Here is a 21,373-nt window from a genome sequence, read left to right on the forward strand (position 1 = left end):
ACACTAAATAGCTTACTTTTTTGTGGGGTTGGTTTACATTGGGCTTTGGTTTAAAGAGAGATTATGTTGTGCAAGTTAGTTTTTTGTTTTGTTTAAAGGTAAACAGTAACGATGAGAATCAAAGAACAAAGGAGTAGCAAAAAGCTTTCCTGTAGCTTAGGCTTGTTCATGAGTCTAGGATCATAACACTCAAGGCAGGGGTCAGATGGGTTTTGTGGGAAGTCTATATATATTTCCCACGGTGCTCAGAGTGCAGATTATTTTAAAAGTTACCTGTGCTGTCCTTGGTGCAGCTGGTTCCCACTGCAGAAGGACAAACCAATGTGGACAAATGTTCACCCTGCTAAGATGTCAAGTTCACACAATGTCTGGAATTAACAAATGTTTTCTCATTAGCTAAAAATAAGTATGAATAATTTGTTTTGTTTAGTACTTGTGATGACATCTATAGACTTAAAATGAGATTAATAAATCTAAAAGAAGGCTTCAAAGTTAAGTAATTTCTTCTTATAAAAGACACAAGATGAATACATAACTAATTCTTCTGCACTGAAGATGCCACTTAAGACAGAACAACACCACATGCAAGTTTATCAGGCAATGCCTGTAAAACATTTTCTTTTTTTTTTTCTTTCTTTTTTTTTCTTAAATGACATCAGAAACAGCAGTATGCGACATTACGTGATGGCAGAGCTTCAGTTCATCCTTTGTCCTTTTTTTTTTTTTTTTTTTTTTAATAAATAGGACAGGGGGAATGAATGAGAGAAAGAGGGGGAGAGAAAGAAAGAAAACCAAAGGGGAGAAGAGACTGTGAGAAGGGGGGGGAAGAGAGAGGAAAAAAAAAAAAAAAAAAAAAAGAACTCCTGGGTCACCTGTATGGAGAAAAAAAAAAAAACAAACAAAAAAAAAAACAAACAGAGGAGACAGCAAACAACAAAGAGCAACATAATAATAGAGAAAACAAAGCACCATCACAATAAACTAGCTAGTCATAGATATCAATATTTACTAAATAATAAACGATATTGTGCAGCACGCAAGATAGACAGCGCACAGTGTGCTTTGAGGTAGCAGCCAAGAAAGCTTTAGTCCGCGTCTGTGAATACCCATGTGTGCATACCTGTGTGGATCAGCATGCTTGCATTCCAAGGGTTTCTCCATGTAATGATCTGCTAGGGAGTGTGGGGGGGCCACAGCCCCGCCCTCCAGGGTGTGAAGCGGGTATGGAGGAGATCAAAACTCCAGACATCCAGAGGCCCCCAGAACACAAGAGACCATGGAAGACCAACAGAGGGGCAGCCGCGCCACTGTTCCAGTAAGAGCTGAGGAGAGTCCCAGATGAGAGCTCGCCCAGCAGCTGCGGAGCAGAAGTCAGGGGGAGTTGCAGTGACGCGCCCGTGAGCTCCGCCGGCCCCCAGCTGTGCCTGAGTGACCGAGCCCCAGGCCGAGAGGCCGGGGGCACCCCACCTCCAAAGGGGCCCGAGCGAGCCCCAGGCCCCGACAAGCGGCCGCCAAGGAGTGAGCCGGTGTGTACCCGGACGCCCACCCTCAGACACAAAGAACCACCAACACACCGACACCTGAGGGAGTCCGCCACCGGCAGGGGAAGTGGTGGTGGGTGGAGATAGGCCTCCAAACCTTGGAGGGCCTGAGGTGTCCCCAGAGAGGTGGCGTCTGATACCCAACCTGACATATAGACACAGACATACAGGCACACACAGACACAAACATCCATTCCCACCCTCATGCTCTCATATGCACTCACTCCACACTCAACCAACGTGGAGACAGACATAAAGAGACGCTGTACACACAATCACACTCCCCAAGCGTACTCTACAAACCGGGTCTAGGTACCCTTGCCCCTGGAGGGGGGAATTGCACCCAGACCCAGGTGGTGTTACCCTTTTCCCTGCGGTGGGGAGAGGCAGACCACCCCGACTCCGCAGCAGCAGGGAGGCCCCACACCCCAGACCGCAGTCGGACGGCCAACTCCTCCTACTAGCCCTCCCGCTCCAGCAGGCCGCAGAGAATGGGGGTGGGAGAAGACTCCAAACCTCCCTCCACCCGCTCATTGTAGTGTTGATGCATATGTGTTCTAAGGTGCAATTAAAACCCAGGAGGGCATGGAGCTACCTGCCAAGGAGCAGCAGGTAAGCGCATAGTCCCTCCTGCTAGCCCTCAATGACTAAGTGTATTTAAAATTGAGAGGTGGGCAACGACGTCAGGTGTGAGGTGTACACCCTGATGGTAATTTGGACTCCGTGATTGTGCCCACCCCCAAGATCCTATATGTATGTGTAATGAGAGTGTGAATAATGTGAATGTCTAAGTTGTGGGATAAAATTGAGGCAGAGGCAGCCAGAAGGGGACAGGGGGGGGGGGGGGGGGGGGGGTAGCCTCCTCTGCACCCTGGTGACATACCCCCACTCCAAGGCCCTGCATGTGTGGGTGGTTGTGGAGGAGCGGGAAGAGGGAGGCAGCTGGAGATGGGGAGGGAAGGAAGGGAGGGGCAGGTAACCCCTCCCTGGGGCCAGCTCCCCCGCTGACCCCAGTAGGCACTCCCACCCTCCGCGACCCGCCAGGGAAGGGGGGCCCAGGCCCATCAGACCGGGGCCCAGTGCAGTAGCGCCCTCCGGCTCCACAGAGCCCTGGACAGTCCACCCAACCCCACCACAGAGAAAACTGCACCCACCCCACCATCCACTCATCTTCCAGACTACATAAGACGGTAAACGCCCAGGCTGAGATCTTCCTCCACCTCTCCTGTATCTCCCCCTCCTGCAGAGAGTTCCTGAAGAGAAGAAAGCTCCTGCAAGATGTGACCATCCCCCCCACCAGTTGAAGAGCCCCCCAGGCGGCTCGACGCACCGGCGGCACCCTGCTCCAGGGCCGGGCCCCCATGCACCCACCCGCCCACAACCCCGGCAACACACCAACCAGGACCCAAGACCCCGAGGCCCGGCCCGGGCCCCAGCCCAGAGACGGAGCGCCCCCAGAACCTCACGCCCATCCCGGACCCACCCAGGGGCAGCCAGGTTGCCAGGTCAGTAACCCACGTCCGTCAGCACAGACCCTCCCCTAGCCCCGCTGCACGCAGCCGCGAGGAAACAGTCACCTGAGAGCCAACAGAGCCCCCAACCGGACGTGACCGCTACCCCGGTTGAGCCCCCCAAGGAAGATGCCTCCGGGGAACCCCCCGACGCCCTAAGCCTGTCCCTACCCCCTCACCAATCACAACAGTGAAGGCGGGACCAAACTATGACCCCCCACCCCCACTAGGTGATGGAGCTGATAAAAGGGGCCCAGAGCAATTGATCTAATGTGGTGGCAGAGGCTGTGTCAAGACTAATGTAATCTAATAGATAATTTCTATATTGGTTAGAATTAAGATTATTTTTATTTTTCCAGTTCATGAGGACTGTTTTCTTGGCTATGCATAGGGCAGTGAAGATCATATGGGCTATATTCTTTTCTGAAGTGACATTATCTAAGCTGCCCAGTAGACATACTAAAGGGGAAGTTGGAATGTTACATTTCAGACACTTTGATAAGTCTTCACATATCTCGCGCCAAAACTTTTGCACTGGTGGACAGAACCAAAGAGCGTGGATGTAATTGTCTGGTGTATTGCCTTGACAGTGTGAGCAGTTGTTGGAAGATGTAAAGCCCATCTTGAACATCCGATGACCTGTATAGTGCACTCTATGAAGTATTTTGTATTGTATTAATTGCAGACTGGGATTTTTAATTAATTTAAAAGTTTTTAAGCAAATCTGAGACCAGAAGTTTTGGTCTAGGTTGACTGATAAATCTGCTTCCCACTTTGCAGTAGGAAGGGATATTGATTCATCTAATTTAGAAAGTGTTCTGTATATTTTAGATAATAATTTGGGGGATTTAAGAGTAAGAAAATGTGCCGCACTTAGTGGTGTTTGTAATTCAACTTGACTGAGGTTAAATTTCTTTTTTACTATGGATTTAATTTGTTGATATTCTAAAAACCTTGTCTTGTTGATCCCATATTGTTCAACTAGTCTGTCAAATGGAATAAATTCTGTTCCCTCTAATATATGTTCTAAGTATTTAATTCCTTTACAACTCCATTCTGGGAAATTAATCATATTATTGTTTTGTAATATGTCAGGGTTATTCCAGATAGGTGTACGTTTGCATGGGATTAATGAAGACTCCGTTATTTTTAGAAACTCCCACCATGCTGTTAGAGAAAAGCTGATGTTGATACTTTTAAAGCATTCATGTCTTTTGATGTTTGAGCTAATAAATGGTAGGTCTGAAATCTCTAGATCCTTGCATAGTGCCTGTTCAACATCTAGCCAGGGCTCAACTAAGAAGGTATGTTTTAACCATTCTGAGATGAACTGAAGCCTGTTGGCTAAGAAGTATTGGTGAAAATTAGGCAGATCTAATCCTCCTCTATCCTTGGTTCTTTGTAGCGTTTTTAAGCTGATACGCGGGGGTTTATCTTTCCAAAGGAATTTGGAAATATATGAATCCAGAGATCTGAACCAATCTTGTGATGGTTTGTTAGGGATCATCAAAAATAAGTAATTTATTTTTGGCAAGATCATCATTTTTATAGTGGCGACCCTTCCCATGAGTGATATGGGTAAAGATTGCCATCTAGTCAGATCGCCTTCTACTTTCTTTAGAAGTGGGATGTGGTTTAGTTTAGTTAAGTCTGAAAGCTTAGGAGAGACATTAATACCTAAATATTTAATATTTCCGGATTGCAGTGGGGCAGAGGAAGAATTATGGAAGGAGCAGTTAATGGGGAGAACTGTAGATTTTGGCCAGTTAATTGAATAATCTGAAACTCTTGAAAACCAGTTTATTAAAGTAATTACCTCAGAGAGGTTGGTTTGTGTGTTTTGCAGAAAAAGCAACACATCATCCGCATAGAGACTGATTTTATGTTCTATGTTCTTACATTTTATGCCCTTAATTGTTGTAGCCTGTCTAAATGCTGCTGCTAGAGGTTCGATAAAAATTGCAAAAAGTGAAGGGGAGAGTGGGCATCCCTGTCTGGTGCCCCTCAGGAGACAGAAGCTGGAGGATGTCTGGTCATTTGTTCTGATACGAGCCGTTGGGGAATTGTATAATATTCTTATCCAGTTTATGAAAGAGTTTCCAAAACCAAATTTGTGTAAAGTTGCGAATAAAAATTTCCAATTAACTCTGTCAAATGCTTTTTCTGCATCTAGAGATAATATTATGGTTTCGATGTTTTTATCGTATGAGTAGTCTATTAAATTAAGTAATCTACGAGTGTTTGTTGAGGAGTGCCGACCTTTTATGAAACCAGTTTGGTCAGGATGAATTAAGAGGGGGGTCATTTTCTCTAATCTCTTTGAGAGAGCTTTGCAAATTATTTTAAGGTCTACATTTAAAAGAGAAATTGGACGATAGCTTGAGGGAAATAAAGGGTCTTTGCCTGGTTTTAGCAGGAGACTAATGTTGGCAGAATTCATATTTGGTGGTAGTCTGCCCTTTTCCTCGATTTCCTGCAACATGCTGTGGAATACTGGTGCCAAAATTGTCCAGAATTCTTTGTAGAATTCTGCAGGGAAGCCGTCTGGACCTGGAGCCTTATTATTGGGCATACTTATCAGGGCTTCCTGGAGTTCACTTGGCGTCAGTGGCGAATCCAGTTCCATTGCTTGACTGTCTAGTAATTTTGGAAGAGTTACGTTGTCAAGAAACAGATCAATTTCATTTTTAGATGGGTTTATTTGTGGTGAGTATAAAGTTTCATAGAAATCCCTAAAAATGTTGTTTATTCTTCCAGGATCATATATTGTGTTCCCCGATAAATCTTTAGCAGCACATATAGTTATTTTTTCTTTATTTATTTTTAGCTGGTTAGCTAGAAATCGACCTGATTTGTTACTGTGTTCAAAATTCTGCAAGCGAAGTCTTTGTATAAGGAATTGTGTTTTTTTATTAATAGTTTCATTTAATTCTAGTTTTGTTTTGCATATTTTGTTCAATGTTTCCTGATCTTGGTGGGACGCGTAGGCTTCTTCTAGTGATTTGATGTTTTTTTCTAATTCCTGAATATTTTTGTTTTCTTCTTTCTTTTTGTGTGATGAGAAAGAAATTATTTTACCTCTCATCACAGCTTTCCCTGCTTCCCATAGAACAGAAGCAGATATTCCGGGAGTGTCATTAAAGTCTAAATATGAAGTCCATTCCTTTTTAAAGTATTTAATAAAGTCTTCATCTTTAAGTAGTGATATATTAAATCTCCAGTTTTTACTTGGCGTAGTATTATTCTTGTGCATTAGTGTTAAAGATACAGGAGCATGATCGCTGACAGCTATAGGATGAATCTCAGTGTCTGAAATGTCACACAGCAGTGAGCTGCTGACCAAAAAATAATCCAGACGAGAGTAAGAGTGATGAACATGCGAGAAAAAAGTATATTCCTTACTGGTGGGGTGAAGAGAGCGCCATGCATCGCAAAGACCAAAGTCGTTCATATACTGTTTGATTATATTTGTGGACTGCCAATTACGCTGAGTTCCTGTTGTGTTGAGCCTATCCATTTCTTCATTTAGTCCAAGGTTGAGGTCACCGCCAAGAATGAGTGTGCAATCAAGGTGTTCAGAGAGTGCACTAAAAAAACCGTGGAAGAATGAGGGTTCATCAACATTTGGACCATATATACTAACAATACATAGTTTTTTGTTCAATATTGATAGTTTAATAATTAGAAATCTACCCTCTGGATCTATAACTGTATCGAGTACTGTAAAATTAACATTTTTATGTATTAAAATTGCTACTCCCCGTTGTCTAGAATTATAACCGGCTGCAAACACGTTAGGAAACTCAGGTGTTTTAAGTTCATTTAAACCTGTGACAGGTTTGTGAGTTTCTTGTAATAAAACAACATCTGCCTGTAGTTTTTTAAGCTGGTTAAATATTTTTAACCTCTTTCCTCTGGTGCCAGCTCCATTTACATTCCATGTGACAAACCTCAGCATGCCCTTAATTGTGCGTGTATGTCTAATGATGTATGCTGGGTGTTTCGTTTAGACAGGTGGAGAGAATATGGAAACATCCCTTGTTTATAAATAGAAAGAGAAAAAGAAGTGTGGTGAGAGACTCCATAAGTCTGACTATGTGTGTGAATATTCACTAATATGAACAAGCGTGGCTTGCTTATGTGTCCTGCAAGACTGTGCGTGCTGTGAGGCTGTTGTGAATGTGCTGCCGTTGAGCTGATGTGTTTGCGTGATCGTGTTGTGAAAATATGGAGAAATAGAGGGTGTTGTTTGTAGGTGAGTGGGGAAGTAGGTGACCACAGCAGTGAAAGACAAGAGAAAGAAAGAAATGTAAAACATTTTCAGCCGCTAGCCCGCTAACAAGGTGACACAAGCACAGCACAACCTGTAATATCCCAAACCTAAACCCCTGAAGATCAACAAGCTATTATTGGCAGTTTGAATTCAATTTTACAATCAAATGCTAACATCAGTAGAAATTTACATGATTATAGACACAAAGATGATTTTGCTCATCTGACTGCAGTGTTTTTATCAACTGCGTGATAAATATGTTGTGTTCAGATGAGCAGAATCAACCTGGGATGTTCTTACCTGGATTACAGCATAGGGACCTGACACCCCTTCTATAGTTTGAACAAAAAAAAAACTTTTCTTCCTGAACTCTCTGCCCCCCTCTCACGGACAATAACCATATCCAACTTCTTAATAGCAATGAACTGGTCTGCATTGGTGCATCATATCTTTATTCTCTTCCCCCTCCTGCCCCCCCCCCCCCCTCTTTCTTAAATAGATAACTATCATATCTGATATCATATCTCACAGTACAATAATATTGAATGGGTTGCATTGTTGTATTTTGTCATGTTTCTCAGGTCTTTGTCTGAATTTCTACGAACATTATTGCTAAGGATTGTCTTATTGCATTGGAGTCACACTGGGTTAAATATGTACACTTGGGTTTTAAGGGGTATTTATTATTTTCTTCTTTTTTTTGGGTTGTATGGAAGCCCCAAACGCAATTTCATTGTTCTTGACAATGACAATAAATAAATAAATACTAAATACTAAATAATAAATGATCACCTCAAGCTGCCATGGTAACTGATGGCCTGCTGAACTGCTCAGATATATTCATGACTTTTTGTAACATTATTTGGCATTTAGAAATGAAGACATAAATGCATGAGCATAATAAATAATGTGGGAAACCAAAAAAAATAAAAAATAAAAAGTGCTCTTATTTTATAATCCACTTTGATGTGTTCTAGTTCAGAGCTACAACAGAAGTTCTCTCCTCCAGCTTGTTCTGATGAGTTTATCCATATCTCTCCATCCTCCATCTCATCCAAATTAAATTCCCCTTTCCCCCCCATTATAATTATTTCCCATTTCATCACAGAGCGATGCATAAATTTGCACATCAACCTCTTGATAAACGCCCATGTCTGCTTTGCAGTGGAACTGAATTTATGTTCTTGTGCACTTTTGTTCGGTTGCCTGAGGACACCACTGTAATCATACCCCATCTATCCCAGTGTGCTGTCTCTGTAATAACTGATTCACTCAGTATGTGTTTTTTTGCGCCTGATAAACTGAAAAAAGAAACATCTGTGAATGTTACATTGCTTATTCAGTTTGGGAGGAGCAGTCTTTGCTGGTTTTGAGAAGCTTCAAGTCACAGTCCCAGCTTTATTGAACTGCTGCCTGTACAAGCAAAATGTACAATACGAGGTTACCACAGTGCACTTCTCTTGTATATAGAACTTTAGACTGTGTCTCCCCAACACTACTTATTTAAGTGGTGTTTTTTTAAACACAATAAATTAACTCTGGAAATAGATTTTCTGCATTTTTACTGCACTGTAACAAACTGTTGTACAATTATAGGACATTTTGACAACAACGTAGCGCATTTTAACACATCTAAACACTGTAAATACTGATGCCTATGGAGAAATTATGTATATACAGCTACAGCTATACCGTAAACCATTCATTCTATATTATACGACATTATTTTCTATATACTAAGACGTTGTTTATGTACATTACAGTACTTTACTTGCCCAGTAGTGGCATAACTCACTTATGAAGTTATTAATTGCTTTAACATACAAAAATCTAAAAGTTTACCGTTTGAATCCACACCTGTAAATGGTATTACAAAAATGTAATGTAATAAGTGTTTTTTCTGTTTTTGGTATTGCTATGACATTATCCTCACTTCATCTCCCATTGGTTAAAATTCATGAATGATCCTGGATTGAACACAGTTGAGAACTGAAGATACTACAAAGATTGTATTTAATATTCCACAATTTGGTTGTATATGTATGATGACAATACAGAGTCTAGTCTAACTTTTTTTTTTTTTTTTTAACAGTAAGAAATTATAAAAATAAAATCTTACCAAATCATCAGAAATTGTGCACATTTCCATTTACCCAGTTTCTTCCTTCAATTTTATTTGAATTTTTTATGATAATATGCTCAGAATAAAACTTCTTTAACATATTAGAGGGTAAATAAAGTCTGCTTTTTTTTTTCTTTTTTTTATAAAATGTTGACACCTGGAAATGCCATATGGTACTGCAAAAACAACTGAACAGTGACCTTTGTGTGGTCATAGGCATGAGTCATCACAACAACCTTTGCAATACTCAGTTAGATAATTCACACTATAAAGCCACATTATTGTCACACTTCTAGGTCTCATCATTGATCGTCCTCTGGGCTTCATTTTATAATGACACTGATTTATTTCTCTTCAGATTACTTGTGGATATTCAAGTCTCTTTCAACTAAATACCACTAGGCATCAGAACCCATTAAGGTATTCCTGAAATCATCTATAGGTGTGAATGCTCAGCAGCCACAGTCAATTATTCTGTGTGGCTTTGTTCTTTGTGTTAGGAGGCAGGCTGTGCTTTGCAATCAGTCAATATACAAAAAAGTATAACTGACTGAGTCACTCAAAAAAAAGAAAAGAAATAACCTACAATAAGCTTGTATTAGATTTCACAGTTCTTCCATAGCTGGAGTGAAGAAGTTCAAACCCTCAAATTAGAAGGAGCACAAGGAAAGAGTGGATTTTGAAACTTTACAACACTGCATGAGACAGATTTAATTTGTCAGTTTCTCAGAATCACAAAACAAAAACGTGCTTGTTTATTTGTCATCTAGAGGCAGAATTACAGTGGTGGACCAGCTGCAATAATAATGATTTGGAGTACTGAGTGACCTGAATGTTTTAAAGCTTCAACCAAACCGGGACTCAAATATGTAAATTTATCTATTCTTTTCACAATACATGCATTACCACACAAATTCAAAACAGCTGATGAATTAAGAAACAATAATTCGGCATTATTCATTGGACATCTACATTATTTAGGATTCTCTGATGCTACCAACCCCCCCCCCCAAAAAAAAAACACAAAAAAAACAAAACAAAAAGTCACGTCAGGAATAACTTCAAAATTTTCAAAGATGCCCCAAACCAGAGTGCCACAGTTTGACAAATTACCAAAAAGACCTGTAAGTAACGCATCTTACACCTATGCATCCCAACAAGGCAGCCACAGTTTAACGATTAAAATATTGACAGTTATAATCTTTTTTTTTTTTTTTTTTTTTTTTTTTTAAGTATCTCTTCCTAGTGCCTTTTTTCCCCTCAACTTTCATCATCCTTCTTTCCCACCTCCTTTTGCAGCCTTCTGTTACAAAGCAATAACCCTCACTCTCACTAACCTGTCACAGTGCTTGTACTAATTCGACTTGTTTTTAAGTATCTTAAGTCAATGTCTGGTCCCATTTTTTAAAATAATGCATTAGAATAAAAAAAGAAAAAGAAAAAAAGAAAAAAAAAAAAAAAAGAAAATCTCCTACCCAAAACTCCCTTCTTAGTATTTACAATAATGATGACTTCCACGTACAGCTCCAGCAACCGCTTCCCTTTCCTTTTTGGTTGACCAAAGAAAGTGAAAATCTATAGCAACACATTAAACTTAAATAAACAATGTTATCTTCAAAAGACGCAAGAAAATGATTTTCAGGGGAGGATTTAATCGAGTATATAACTTTAGAGCTACATCTTTCATCTGCATATTCATTAAACATGATGTTCGGTTCCAATAATAGTCTTTTGAATTCTAACTTTTGAGCACAAGAACTGATCTGAAGCTGACACACACCTACACGCACATTACAAAATTGCAATTTATGTAAACTGGGAACAACAGTACTCTAATTTCACATTTAATTTAATCTATTTTAAGATTCTTACACTTTTAACATCTAAAAATAACATCACAAGAAGTTAAATTAGCTTGAAATGAGCAGAAGTTCACAATCCACTTAAAACTTTCCTGAACCCAAAGAGAAAAGTTCTGTTGCGTCAATACAACACAAAGCTGAGCACAGCAAGCACAGAGATAATATAAATCATCAGGTATCCTCTAAGTCAAACAGGAATAGTTGCATTAATTATGATATTAAAAGGAGAGAAGAGGCTGTTCCTGAAACGCCGCTCTGCAACAAGGCTATAATTACACAACATATAAACCTGGTACTAATTAGCACCTCAGAAAATATAACTGCACTGACAAAAACATCTCATCAATTGTTTATCTTCCTCATGTCAGCAGTGAGGCACCAAAACAAAACAGCGCCAATTAATATAACAGGCCATCAGTAACTCTGCGGGCTAGCCTGCTGCCATGGAGCACGGAGATTGTTAATCAGCCTGAAAGAAAGTGACAGGGTTTGATAAAATGTGAGCGGTTACCTGTCTCCTTAACAACCGACAAGAGCAGTTCACCTCTGAAAGTCGAGTAAAAATCCTCCTTCATGCCAGTTTCTTCTTCTTCTTTCTCCATAAATTATTTAATATCTAAGGAGCTGGAAAAGTGAACCTGAAATTATGCATCACACGGTGGCTTTGCAGCAGGCTTCGTGATTAATATCGTGTTCTCACCTCCATCGAGGCCTTGCTGATAACATTGCACTTGTCCCCCCGATTTATTATGTAAGGGTTCAAAGCTGTACATTAATTCCAGAGTTCAAACTGATTAAGCTGTCTGTGTGAGAATACCGGTTCACACCAGAAAGTAGATTATTCTGCTGCTAACCTCGCTAACACTAGCCGGGCCACAGAACCCCCTCATCATCAGCATCTGTTCAGAGACGGCTGCAGGCAGCAGCTCCGAACACATTAACAATATAAATTCTTTTTATGCAGACAGGGAAGCTTTAGGCTTTGTTTTGAAAACTAACCCACGGTGTCGATTTTAGAAGGAAAATACACAAACAGCCATGACAAACATCTAGCATTTGCCCTGGCATTATTACAATGATACAAAAAAGCTCAGCTGATGTTACGAGCTCGCACATAGAGCTTGGTTAGGACTTGCATTTAATATAACCAAGTGTAATATTAGTTTGGGCCACCACCAAATTAGCTGAACCACACCAACTCCTCTAAGTTGCTGCGCCACTGCAAGCCTCTTTGAAACCCAGCTGTCCCTTTCCTGCTGTTTCTGCCTTATTCAGTATCATAGCTGTTCTAAGTGGTCTGTGTTGGGTTTTTGCTACAGCTGCCTGCGTAAAGTAAGTTGAAACGAGGATAGGAAGTAGAGCAGGGCGATATGACCAAAAATATTTATCACGATTTACATTTGAAAATTTGTGATAACGATATAACTGACGATATAATTGACACTAGACAAAATACTTTACAACTCCACAACTTTATTAGGGGAAAAAAAAACATCAATGCATTTTCACTTAAACAAGCAGCTGTTTTTTATCTGCATTAAAGTTATATAAAAATTTAACAGTGCAAATGCAAATTCCTTGCTGACAGTTTAACTAAAAGGCATTTCCAGTGGAAACTGGCCGACACATCCTCAGCATAACCATGTATAATATCCACAAAACCTAAAAAGAGGTTATACACACAATACAGTAACATTATGTTGAAGCACAGTACGTATCACTCCGCGAGGCGCCTGCCTACGATAGCTGTAATGCTCCGACAATCCATCAAGCGGTGCGGCTTCGTAGCTCAGCAAAGTCGTACTGAAACATTTGACAGATTTTCGAGCGCCGTGTACATAAAATCGTTTCGAGGTCAGTAAACACAACCAGAATTCATACATAAGGCACACAGGATTATAAGGGGCACTGTCGACTTTCAGAAAAATCAAAGGATTGATTTTAAGTGTGCCGTATTTTCCAAAAAACAGTAATAACGACGGCCCGCTAGCATGCTCTACCAAAGATAGTGTTTTGTTGTGTATCTGACGGACGAAAGCCAAACCAGTTCCACACCACTGAAGTTGCAGCATTTTTACAAACCAATCCGCTTTCGCTCTTCTCATTCTCCGTCGCCGCTATGTGCGTATGAAAACATAGGCACTGCGCATGTGCGTTTTACCCATATTCTAGCGCGATATTTCATTTTCTTATCGTTGCCCAACATTATACCGGTATTACCATGAACGGTATGATATGGCCCAGCTTAATAGGAAGGACCTAGAAAACAGCCTTGACCCCAAGTATTACTACTGCAGATAGAAATAATATTCTTGGAATTATACTGAATGGGTTACAAATAAGATTTCTGCAGTATGCATTATGTTTCTTATTTTATTGTACTTTTACTGACCATACTGGCAAGAACAACCAACCAAATGCTCAGAAGTGAATTTAGGCAAGGCTCTCAGCAACAAGACTCTAGTCTTGTTAAGAAATGGCCGACAGGCCCAGTGAGATACATTTCTGAAATCCTGACTCACCACTATGAGAGAGAGTGTCTCCATTTCTCTCCCGGTCTGTTTATAATATACATACGCATGAGTGTCTTGGGATCACTTTCGGGCCTCCGCAGAAGCTGGCCGCCACGTTTACTTCTGAGCAGCTCGGTATTTGTGCAACAGTCAACATTACTAGCAAACAAATGATTCAGTGGTTTGTGTTTGTGCATGGAAAGGAGCAGGGGAGGACAGAACAGCAGAAATAGTTCACCTAAAGTTCAGTTATCTGTAGCAAGCCACACAGACTGTGCGTATGTACACGAACGCAGGTGTTTTCTCCTCAGTAGTGATGAGCGTGTGTGCGCTGTGTACCTTTGTCGCTGAAGTCGTCGACCAGGATGATCTCGGCTATGAGCTGTGGGGGAGAGCGATTCAGCACGCTGTGAACAGTCCTGAGCAGCGACGACCAGCCCTCGTTGTGGAACGGGATGATGATTGTGGTGTTGGGCAGCTTCTCTGCATACAGCTTGTGTTTACAGCTACACAAACACATGGAAGACACAAATAAGAGGGGAAATAGACAAAAGGGAAATATGTAATAATAGATTTTTAGCCAGTGTGAAGTATCTCATTAACTACTGGACAAAGTTTGATGACTTCGATGCCCAATTACTGTTAGTAATACTAACAACCACGAACAATCTCGACACACACTTCTTTCTAGGAAAAATCAATCCAAAGCTCAGTGGTATTCTGAAATCGGTTGTTGCTACTGCGGTTCCCGCCTTCTGCTTTCTGTGTAGTACATGCAAAGGGGTGGGGGGCGGGGGATCCTAGAAGGGAACCTTGCCACCAAGTAAACACTGGATGGTACCAGTAATGACAAACCAATCCAATGCTCAGTAGTACTCTGAAATCTCATCTAGAAAATGACAGACAATAGTGAAAAATAGCTATAATTCAAGGCGTGATAACAAAGGCCTCCAACTCCATAAAGGATTATAGGCCTTTTCGTTTGGCCCCAACAGAAATGTAATTTTGGATTGCTCCCTGGAATTGGTCACTATTGGTCTGTTCTGATCAAAGTTGTCCCTATTACAGTATTCACATGGGTAATACATCTACAGGAGATAAATCTTGGAACAAATGGTTGATGAGCAACGACTGTGTTGGTGTGACCAGTAATGGCCTGCATTTTCCATCCACTTTGTGCCAAAACACTATGGTAGATACACACCATAGTTCAGTTTGTTAAAGCAGAACACTGCATTGACAGTCTGAACATCAAGTTTCACAGCAAAACCCTGTGAACGCTGGAAAAACAAACACGTTACTGGTCACCTGACCGTTGCTTTCAAGCTTGGATGCTGCGAGCTGAAAACTGTTGTTTGGTCTCTGGATTGGAGTTTGAGATCCAGCTCTCATCACCAGTGAAGGTCCTTGACTTGAAAAGGCCAGCTTAAAACAGATTAACAGTTTAAATACTTTCTGTGTACAAGTGCAAGTTTGAAGCACACAATGACATGACCTATGAGCACTGATTGGCCAAATTTAAATCAGGGACAGTTTTTGATTTTTGTGAAGACGACATTTTCAGATGTCTTATTCTGTTGAGCTACAGTCTAACATTCAAGGACATTCAATGAGCTGTTGTGTTACAAGAAGAGGAAGAAATCTTTATTTTTAGAAGTTAGGAGGAAGATTTGCACATTTTTCCTAATAATCTTTTAATATTTTTAATGACCAAAAAAGTTGCAAAAATAGCTTTATTCCTTTTCAACCTGCTCGATGAAGTGTAACCTAAATAAATTGCAGATGGACTGGAGATATACAGTGGGGCAAAAAAGTATTTAGTCAGCCACCGATTGTGCAAGTTCCCCCACTTAAAATGATGACAGAGGTCAGTAATTTGCACCAGAGGTACACGTCAACTGTGACAGACAGAATGTGAAAAAACAATCCATGAATTCACATGGTAGGATTTGTAAAGAATTTATTCGTAAATTAGGGTGGAAAATAAGTATTTGGTCACCTCAAACAAGGAAAATCTCTGGCTCTCACAGACCTGTAACGTCTTCTGTAAGAAGCTTTTCTGTCCCCCACTCGTTACCTGTATGAATGGCACCTGTTTGAACTCATCATCTGTATAAAAGACACCTGTCCACAGCCTCAAACAGTCAGACTCCAAACTCCGCCATGGCCAAGACCAAAGAGCTTTCGAAGGACACCAGGAAAAGTATTGTAGACCTGCACCAGACTGGGAAGAGTGAATCTACAATAGGCAAGCAGCTTGGTGTGAAAAAATCAACTGTGGGAGCAATCATCAGAAAATGGAAGACATACAAGACCACTGATAATCTCCCTCGATCTGGGGCTCCACGCAAGATCTCATCCCGTGGGGTCAAAATGATCATGAGAACGGTGAGCAAAGATCCCAGAACCACACGGGGGGACCTGGTGAATGACCTGCAGAGAGCTGGGACCAAAGTAACAAAGGTCACCATCAGTAACACACTACAACGGCAGGGAATCAAATCCCGCAGTGCCAGACGTGTTCTGCTGCTGAAGCCAGTGCATGTCCAGGCCCGTCTGAAGTTTGCCAGAGAGCACATGGATGATACAGCAGAGGATTGGGAGAATGTCATGTGGTCAGATGAAACCAAAGTAGAACTTTTTGGTATAAACTCAACTCGTCGTGTTTGGAGGAAGAAGAATACTGAGTTGCATCCCAAGAACACCATACCTACTGTGAAGCATGGGGGTGGAAACATCATGCTATGGGGCTGTTTTTCTGCCAAGGGGACAGGACGACTGATCCGTGTTAAGGACAGAATGAATGGGGCCATGTATCGTGAGATTTTGAGCCAAAACCTCCTTCCATCAGTGAGAACTTTGAAGATGAAACGAGGCTGGGTCTTCCAACATGGCAATGATCCAAAACACACCGCCCGGGCAACAAAGGAGTGGCTCCGTAAGAAGCATTTGAAAGTCCTGGAGTGGCCTAGCCAGTCTCCAGACCTCAACCCCATAGAAAATCTGTGGCGGGAGTTGAAAGTCCGTGTTGCTCGGCGACAGCCCCAAAACATCACTGCTCTCGAGAAGATCTGCATGGAGGAATGGGCCAAAATACCAGCTACTGTGTGTGCAAACCTGGTAAAGACCTATAGTAAACGTTTGACCTCTGTTATTGCCAACAAAGGTTATGTTACAAAGTATTGAGTTGTATTTTTGTTATTGACCAAATACTTATTTTCCACCCTAATTTACGAATAAATTCTTTACAAATCCTACCATGTGGATTCATGGATTTTTTTTTCACATTCTGTCTCTCACAGTTGAAGTGTACCTCTGGTGCAAATTACTGACCTCTGTCATCATTTTAGGTGGGGGAACTTGCACAATCGGTGGCTGACTAAATACTTTTTTGCCCCACTGTATAATGTAGCATACTAGCGTACTATAGTATTGTGTTAGCAACAGGCATGCCCACACTCATTAGTTCAGTGGCAAGCATTGTAAAATGTTTTATTCTTTTACCTTTAACTCTGCAAGTTCATCGGATTTTCTATACAACCTTTTCTTTGGGTACATTGTACATGTAAGCCCTTCTCTTTGTAACAAAGGTTCATAGAGCCTCATCATCATGTCTGTTTGGCCTTTACCAAAATGCAGTTACCACATAGTTAGAATAATCCTCCATGTGTTTCTGTGCTGGGGTTATTACTTAAAATGCTAATGGAGAGCGTGGTAGAAATTCTTCTGGAACCTGTGGAGCTGCCCTTTACCTTGCTGTACTGCTGTGCGCCCTCTACCAGCCCAACCTGAACAATGAGCTGCTCTTTTAATAAGATCTAATGAAGCATACCACCTGCTGGCTTGCCCCTCTAGACATTTGTCTCTTCTTTCTCTCGCTCTCTGAAAGATCAAGAGGAGAATCTATCGCGGCAGTAATTAAGTCTCTCAAGGCCCGTGTGGCTGCCTGAAACCCATCCTCTGTGTCTCTCCATCATGTCATTCAGGTAGTGAGCGAGAGCGAAATGGATATACGAATCCTGTAGAGGTGCCCGGGCCTGATGTGAATAGATTTGGCACACAGCTGTCGGACACCCGTCACTCTGTTACTTTGACCAGTAAAACAGATACACCTGCTGGCCTCCCCCATCCCCGTTACCCCTGTGTGAAGTATCTGGGTAGGTTTTAATAATCGATTCATCGATTAAAAATCGATTCTGGCTTGGATAACGTGATATCGATTCATTAAAATCCTGAATCGATTTTTTTATATAAATGTATTTTGCCCAAAATTCCAGAATCTCAGGTGAAACGTCACAAAATTTTGACAACCACCAAACAGCTAAGACAGTAAATGAGAGCAGGTACACGGCTTCTGCACAAAGATGTAAACACAAAGCGCGGACCCGCCGACGGATCAGAATCATTGAGATGTCGCCTTTCTCACCTCACGGCACGGACACGGTCGGGGCTGAAAGCCGACAGCTCGCTGATTCTGATGTTTCGGCGGGTCTGCGCTTTGTGTTTACATCTTTGTGCAGAAGCCGTGTACCTGCTCTCATTTACTGTCTTAGCTGTTTGGTGGTTGTCAAAATTTTGTGACGTTTCACCTGAGATTCTGGAATTTTGGGCAAATTATGCAAAATGCTTAGCCGTGTCTCTAATAAAACCGCTGTAACTTCAGAGGTTGTTCATAAGTTGATTAATGGTTTTCTTTCGTTTTTGATGTACTGCAGAATATTTTTATAAAATCCCAGGAAAATCACCTTCATGTTTTTCTGTGTTTATCTTCAGCTACTTTGACACAAAGGCATCTGCTGTGATGCTCACACCTTTGATAAAGTCTGGAAAGTGTCAGCTTCCTTTTTATAGATACAAAAATATGTAAATGTACTGATCTGAATTATAATATTTCTGACTGTGTGAGGAAAAATTTCCCAGATTCAAATCAAATCGATTCAGGACCTTGTGAATCGGAATAGAATCGATTCTAGAAATCAGTGACGATACCCAGCCCTACATCTGGGTCCTCATGCTAGTTTCCCACAAGCCCAAGTGGCCTAGACAATAAAAATGTTCAGTCTTCAACAGAACTCTGTTGAGTCAGATTTTAACCATCGCCCGTTGGTGGTTCTGGCTGAGCAAAGATCCAGTTATGAACTCAAAGCTGTCATATACAATGAAAAACCTCTTCTAAAATAATGGTTGTGAAAGACATGTCCAAAATGTTGAACCAGAAAAAAGGCAAGAACAAGAACTCCAAGTTTTTCTATTAAGTTATCATTGTGCCAGCACCTGTACCTTTACTGAATAAAGACTTTCCCTCAGCTCACTTTAGCAGAATCATTATGTTCTGAACCATTGCCAAATTATTTTAGCATATTCAGAAAGCTCCCTTGATGCAATCAGGATAAAAATAACACCAAAGACCTAAAGACGAATTTAAAGTAATCCCTGTGTCTATGTACAACAGCTCAACCTTTAAAATCATCCTACCATTAGCAGGCCGGGCACACCTGAAGCTCTCGACTGGAAATTTCTCACTTATCTGCTTTTTCTGACATTTGATTCCACGCTTGCTTCACGATACTGCTGCCTGTGAGTTTGCAAAGTTTGAACTCTATTCCCTTGACAGTTATAACAAGCAAAGAGTTCTCTGTCCAATATAAACTTGATAAAGTGTGCCACCGTGATGCCGTACTGGTGGAAACTGGCTCTGTGATGGAAAATGCTTCATAAAGGTCACAGGATGTGGAAACTTTATAAATCTGAAGAAAAGGGGGGGGGGGGGGGGGGGGGGAATCAGAAAGAACATAAATGCTGTCCTGGAGGGACCTTGCGAGGGAAAGCATTTAAAACTGCTTCCCACAAGAAAGTGACAGCAGGGTCAGAGAACAGCCCTGTCAGGTAGAGGGAAAGAGCTCAAGGCTGATCTGTGACGAATCGGGTCACCAGATCCAAAGCTGTTAAGCAGATGATATTTATAATGTTGCCGTTGAGTTTATTTTCAGTATTTTGTTCTTAAATGAGTCAGAGGAGAAGCTGGAAAGAACCCAGCACTCTGTACTGCAAACACGGGCCCATATGGCTCACCGTGCTTCTACAGCATCTGTCTTTGAATACTTTGAATACTAGAAAATGCTCAGCTTAATGTGCACCTCGTCATCGCATCAAGTCCACGACACCGGGGCAGTAAACAAAGAAGCAAACATCTTGTCTCATCTTATTCATGAAGAGTAAAGCCAAGTAGTAGTTAAGTTAAGTGCTAGCTGTTGCACTTGTTGTTTGTTCATGTTATTCTTCAACTGGTCTTTTCTAGTTTTAGGCATAAATTCTAGAACAAAAGCGTGCTGGGTCCGACTCCCAATTCTGGTCCCCAGCATGGTTTGGTTTTTTCTGCTAATCAGTGCTGCAAAACAGCTTAATATTCTACAATGTCATTGTCCAAACTGAAGCACAGACTTTTTGGATGGACTGTACCACACAGCAGTTTTTATTTGTCAGATATTAAATGCGTTACATAAGGCAACAGCATTAAAAAAAACAAAAAAAAAACAAGGCCCAGTCAGTGAGCTGAAGTGAGGCCTAGTGGACTGCTAGCAGCCTACTTCGCACGAATATGTCACTCAAAACAGGTAAAACCTTTAATAATGAACAGGCCTCGATAAAATTTAAAAAGATGCGTTATAAAAATCATAACTCCTATAAAGATGTTATGAAGATGTTGAACTAGCAACCGAGATATAACCGCCTTTTGTACCAGGCTAGTAAGGCATTCATTTCTGCTACAAAGCTGCGGCATTTTCCATGGATGTTTACGGGAATAGACCTGCTTTTGAAGAGAGCCTCAAGTGGCCATTTCAGGAATTGCAGAATTTGGCTTTATTAGAAGTTTGAGCAAAGCTTTGCCTTTGGGATCATCTTCCATCTCGGAGTAATCAAACAAAGATGACAGAATTGATTAAAATGACCTCCAATCAATGAAGTTAACACATTACACTTCTTGCTCATAAAATCTGCCTTCTGAATGCTTCTACAAATGAACCCCTCCTTTAACTAGAAACATGAGAACTGATGGGTGGCGTTTGCTATGCACATTCATGTTCCCACAGAACAAAATTGTTTTCACACCATTTTTATTCCACGAGCTTTCTGCAGACTCCAACAGTAAAGCCAGACATTTATTTAAACTCCAAAGGAGATAATCCCATTGGACTCTAATGGCCTCTTGGCCACAGATTAGCAAAATCATCAATATGTTATTCATTCCATCCAGTTCAATAACCATGGCAGGAAATGGGGGTCATAAAGGGTTTTTGAGTTTGTCTCGTTTATTAAGCTTCCCTGTTGCTTCACTGTGACCAATCAAAAAGAGCCAGACTTTCCACTTTCTCCATCCTCTGCACTCATTCTCCTCCCAAGAAAATCCTGGTTGAAAAATATTCGCAGCCCCACAGCAGCCAGACGGAAAGCTGCTCCCGTACAACGTGGCACACATGTTCTGTCACTTCTAGGGGTGTGTATTGGCAAGAATCTGGCGATACAATATGTATCATAATACAGGGTAGACGA

At 41.3% G+C, this 21,373-nt stretch overlaps 1 protein-coding gene across 1 annotated transcript in view; it reads right to left on the minus strand.

Moving 5' to 3' along the window:
• Positions 1 to 21,373, minus strand: part of galnt10 (UDP-N-acetyl-alpha-D-galactosamine:polypeptide N-acetylgalactosaminyltransferase 10 (GalNAc-T10)) — a 126,211-nt gene that overhangs the window by 63,011 nt on the left and 41,827 nt on the right. Inside the window, exon 4 of the mRNA XM_085364724.1 lies at positions 14,162 to 14,328. Within this exon, the coding sequence (XP_085220850.1) occupies positions 14,162 to 14,328 (167 nt within the window). The remainder of the gene's footprint in view (positions 1 to 14,161; positions 14,329 to 21,373) is intronic.

Source organism: Diplotaxodon limnothrissa, linkage group LG10 (assembly GCF_057381915.1).
Source record: "Diplotaxodon limnothrissa isolate DT_005_m linkage group LG10, D_limnothrissa_male_GT1.1, whole genome shotgun sequence".
Classification (NCBI taxonomy): domain Eukaryota; kingdom Metazoa; phylum Chordata; class Actinopteri; order Cichliformes; family Cichlidae; genus Diplotaxodon; species Diplotaxodon limnothrissa.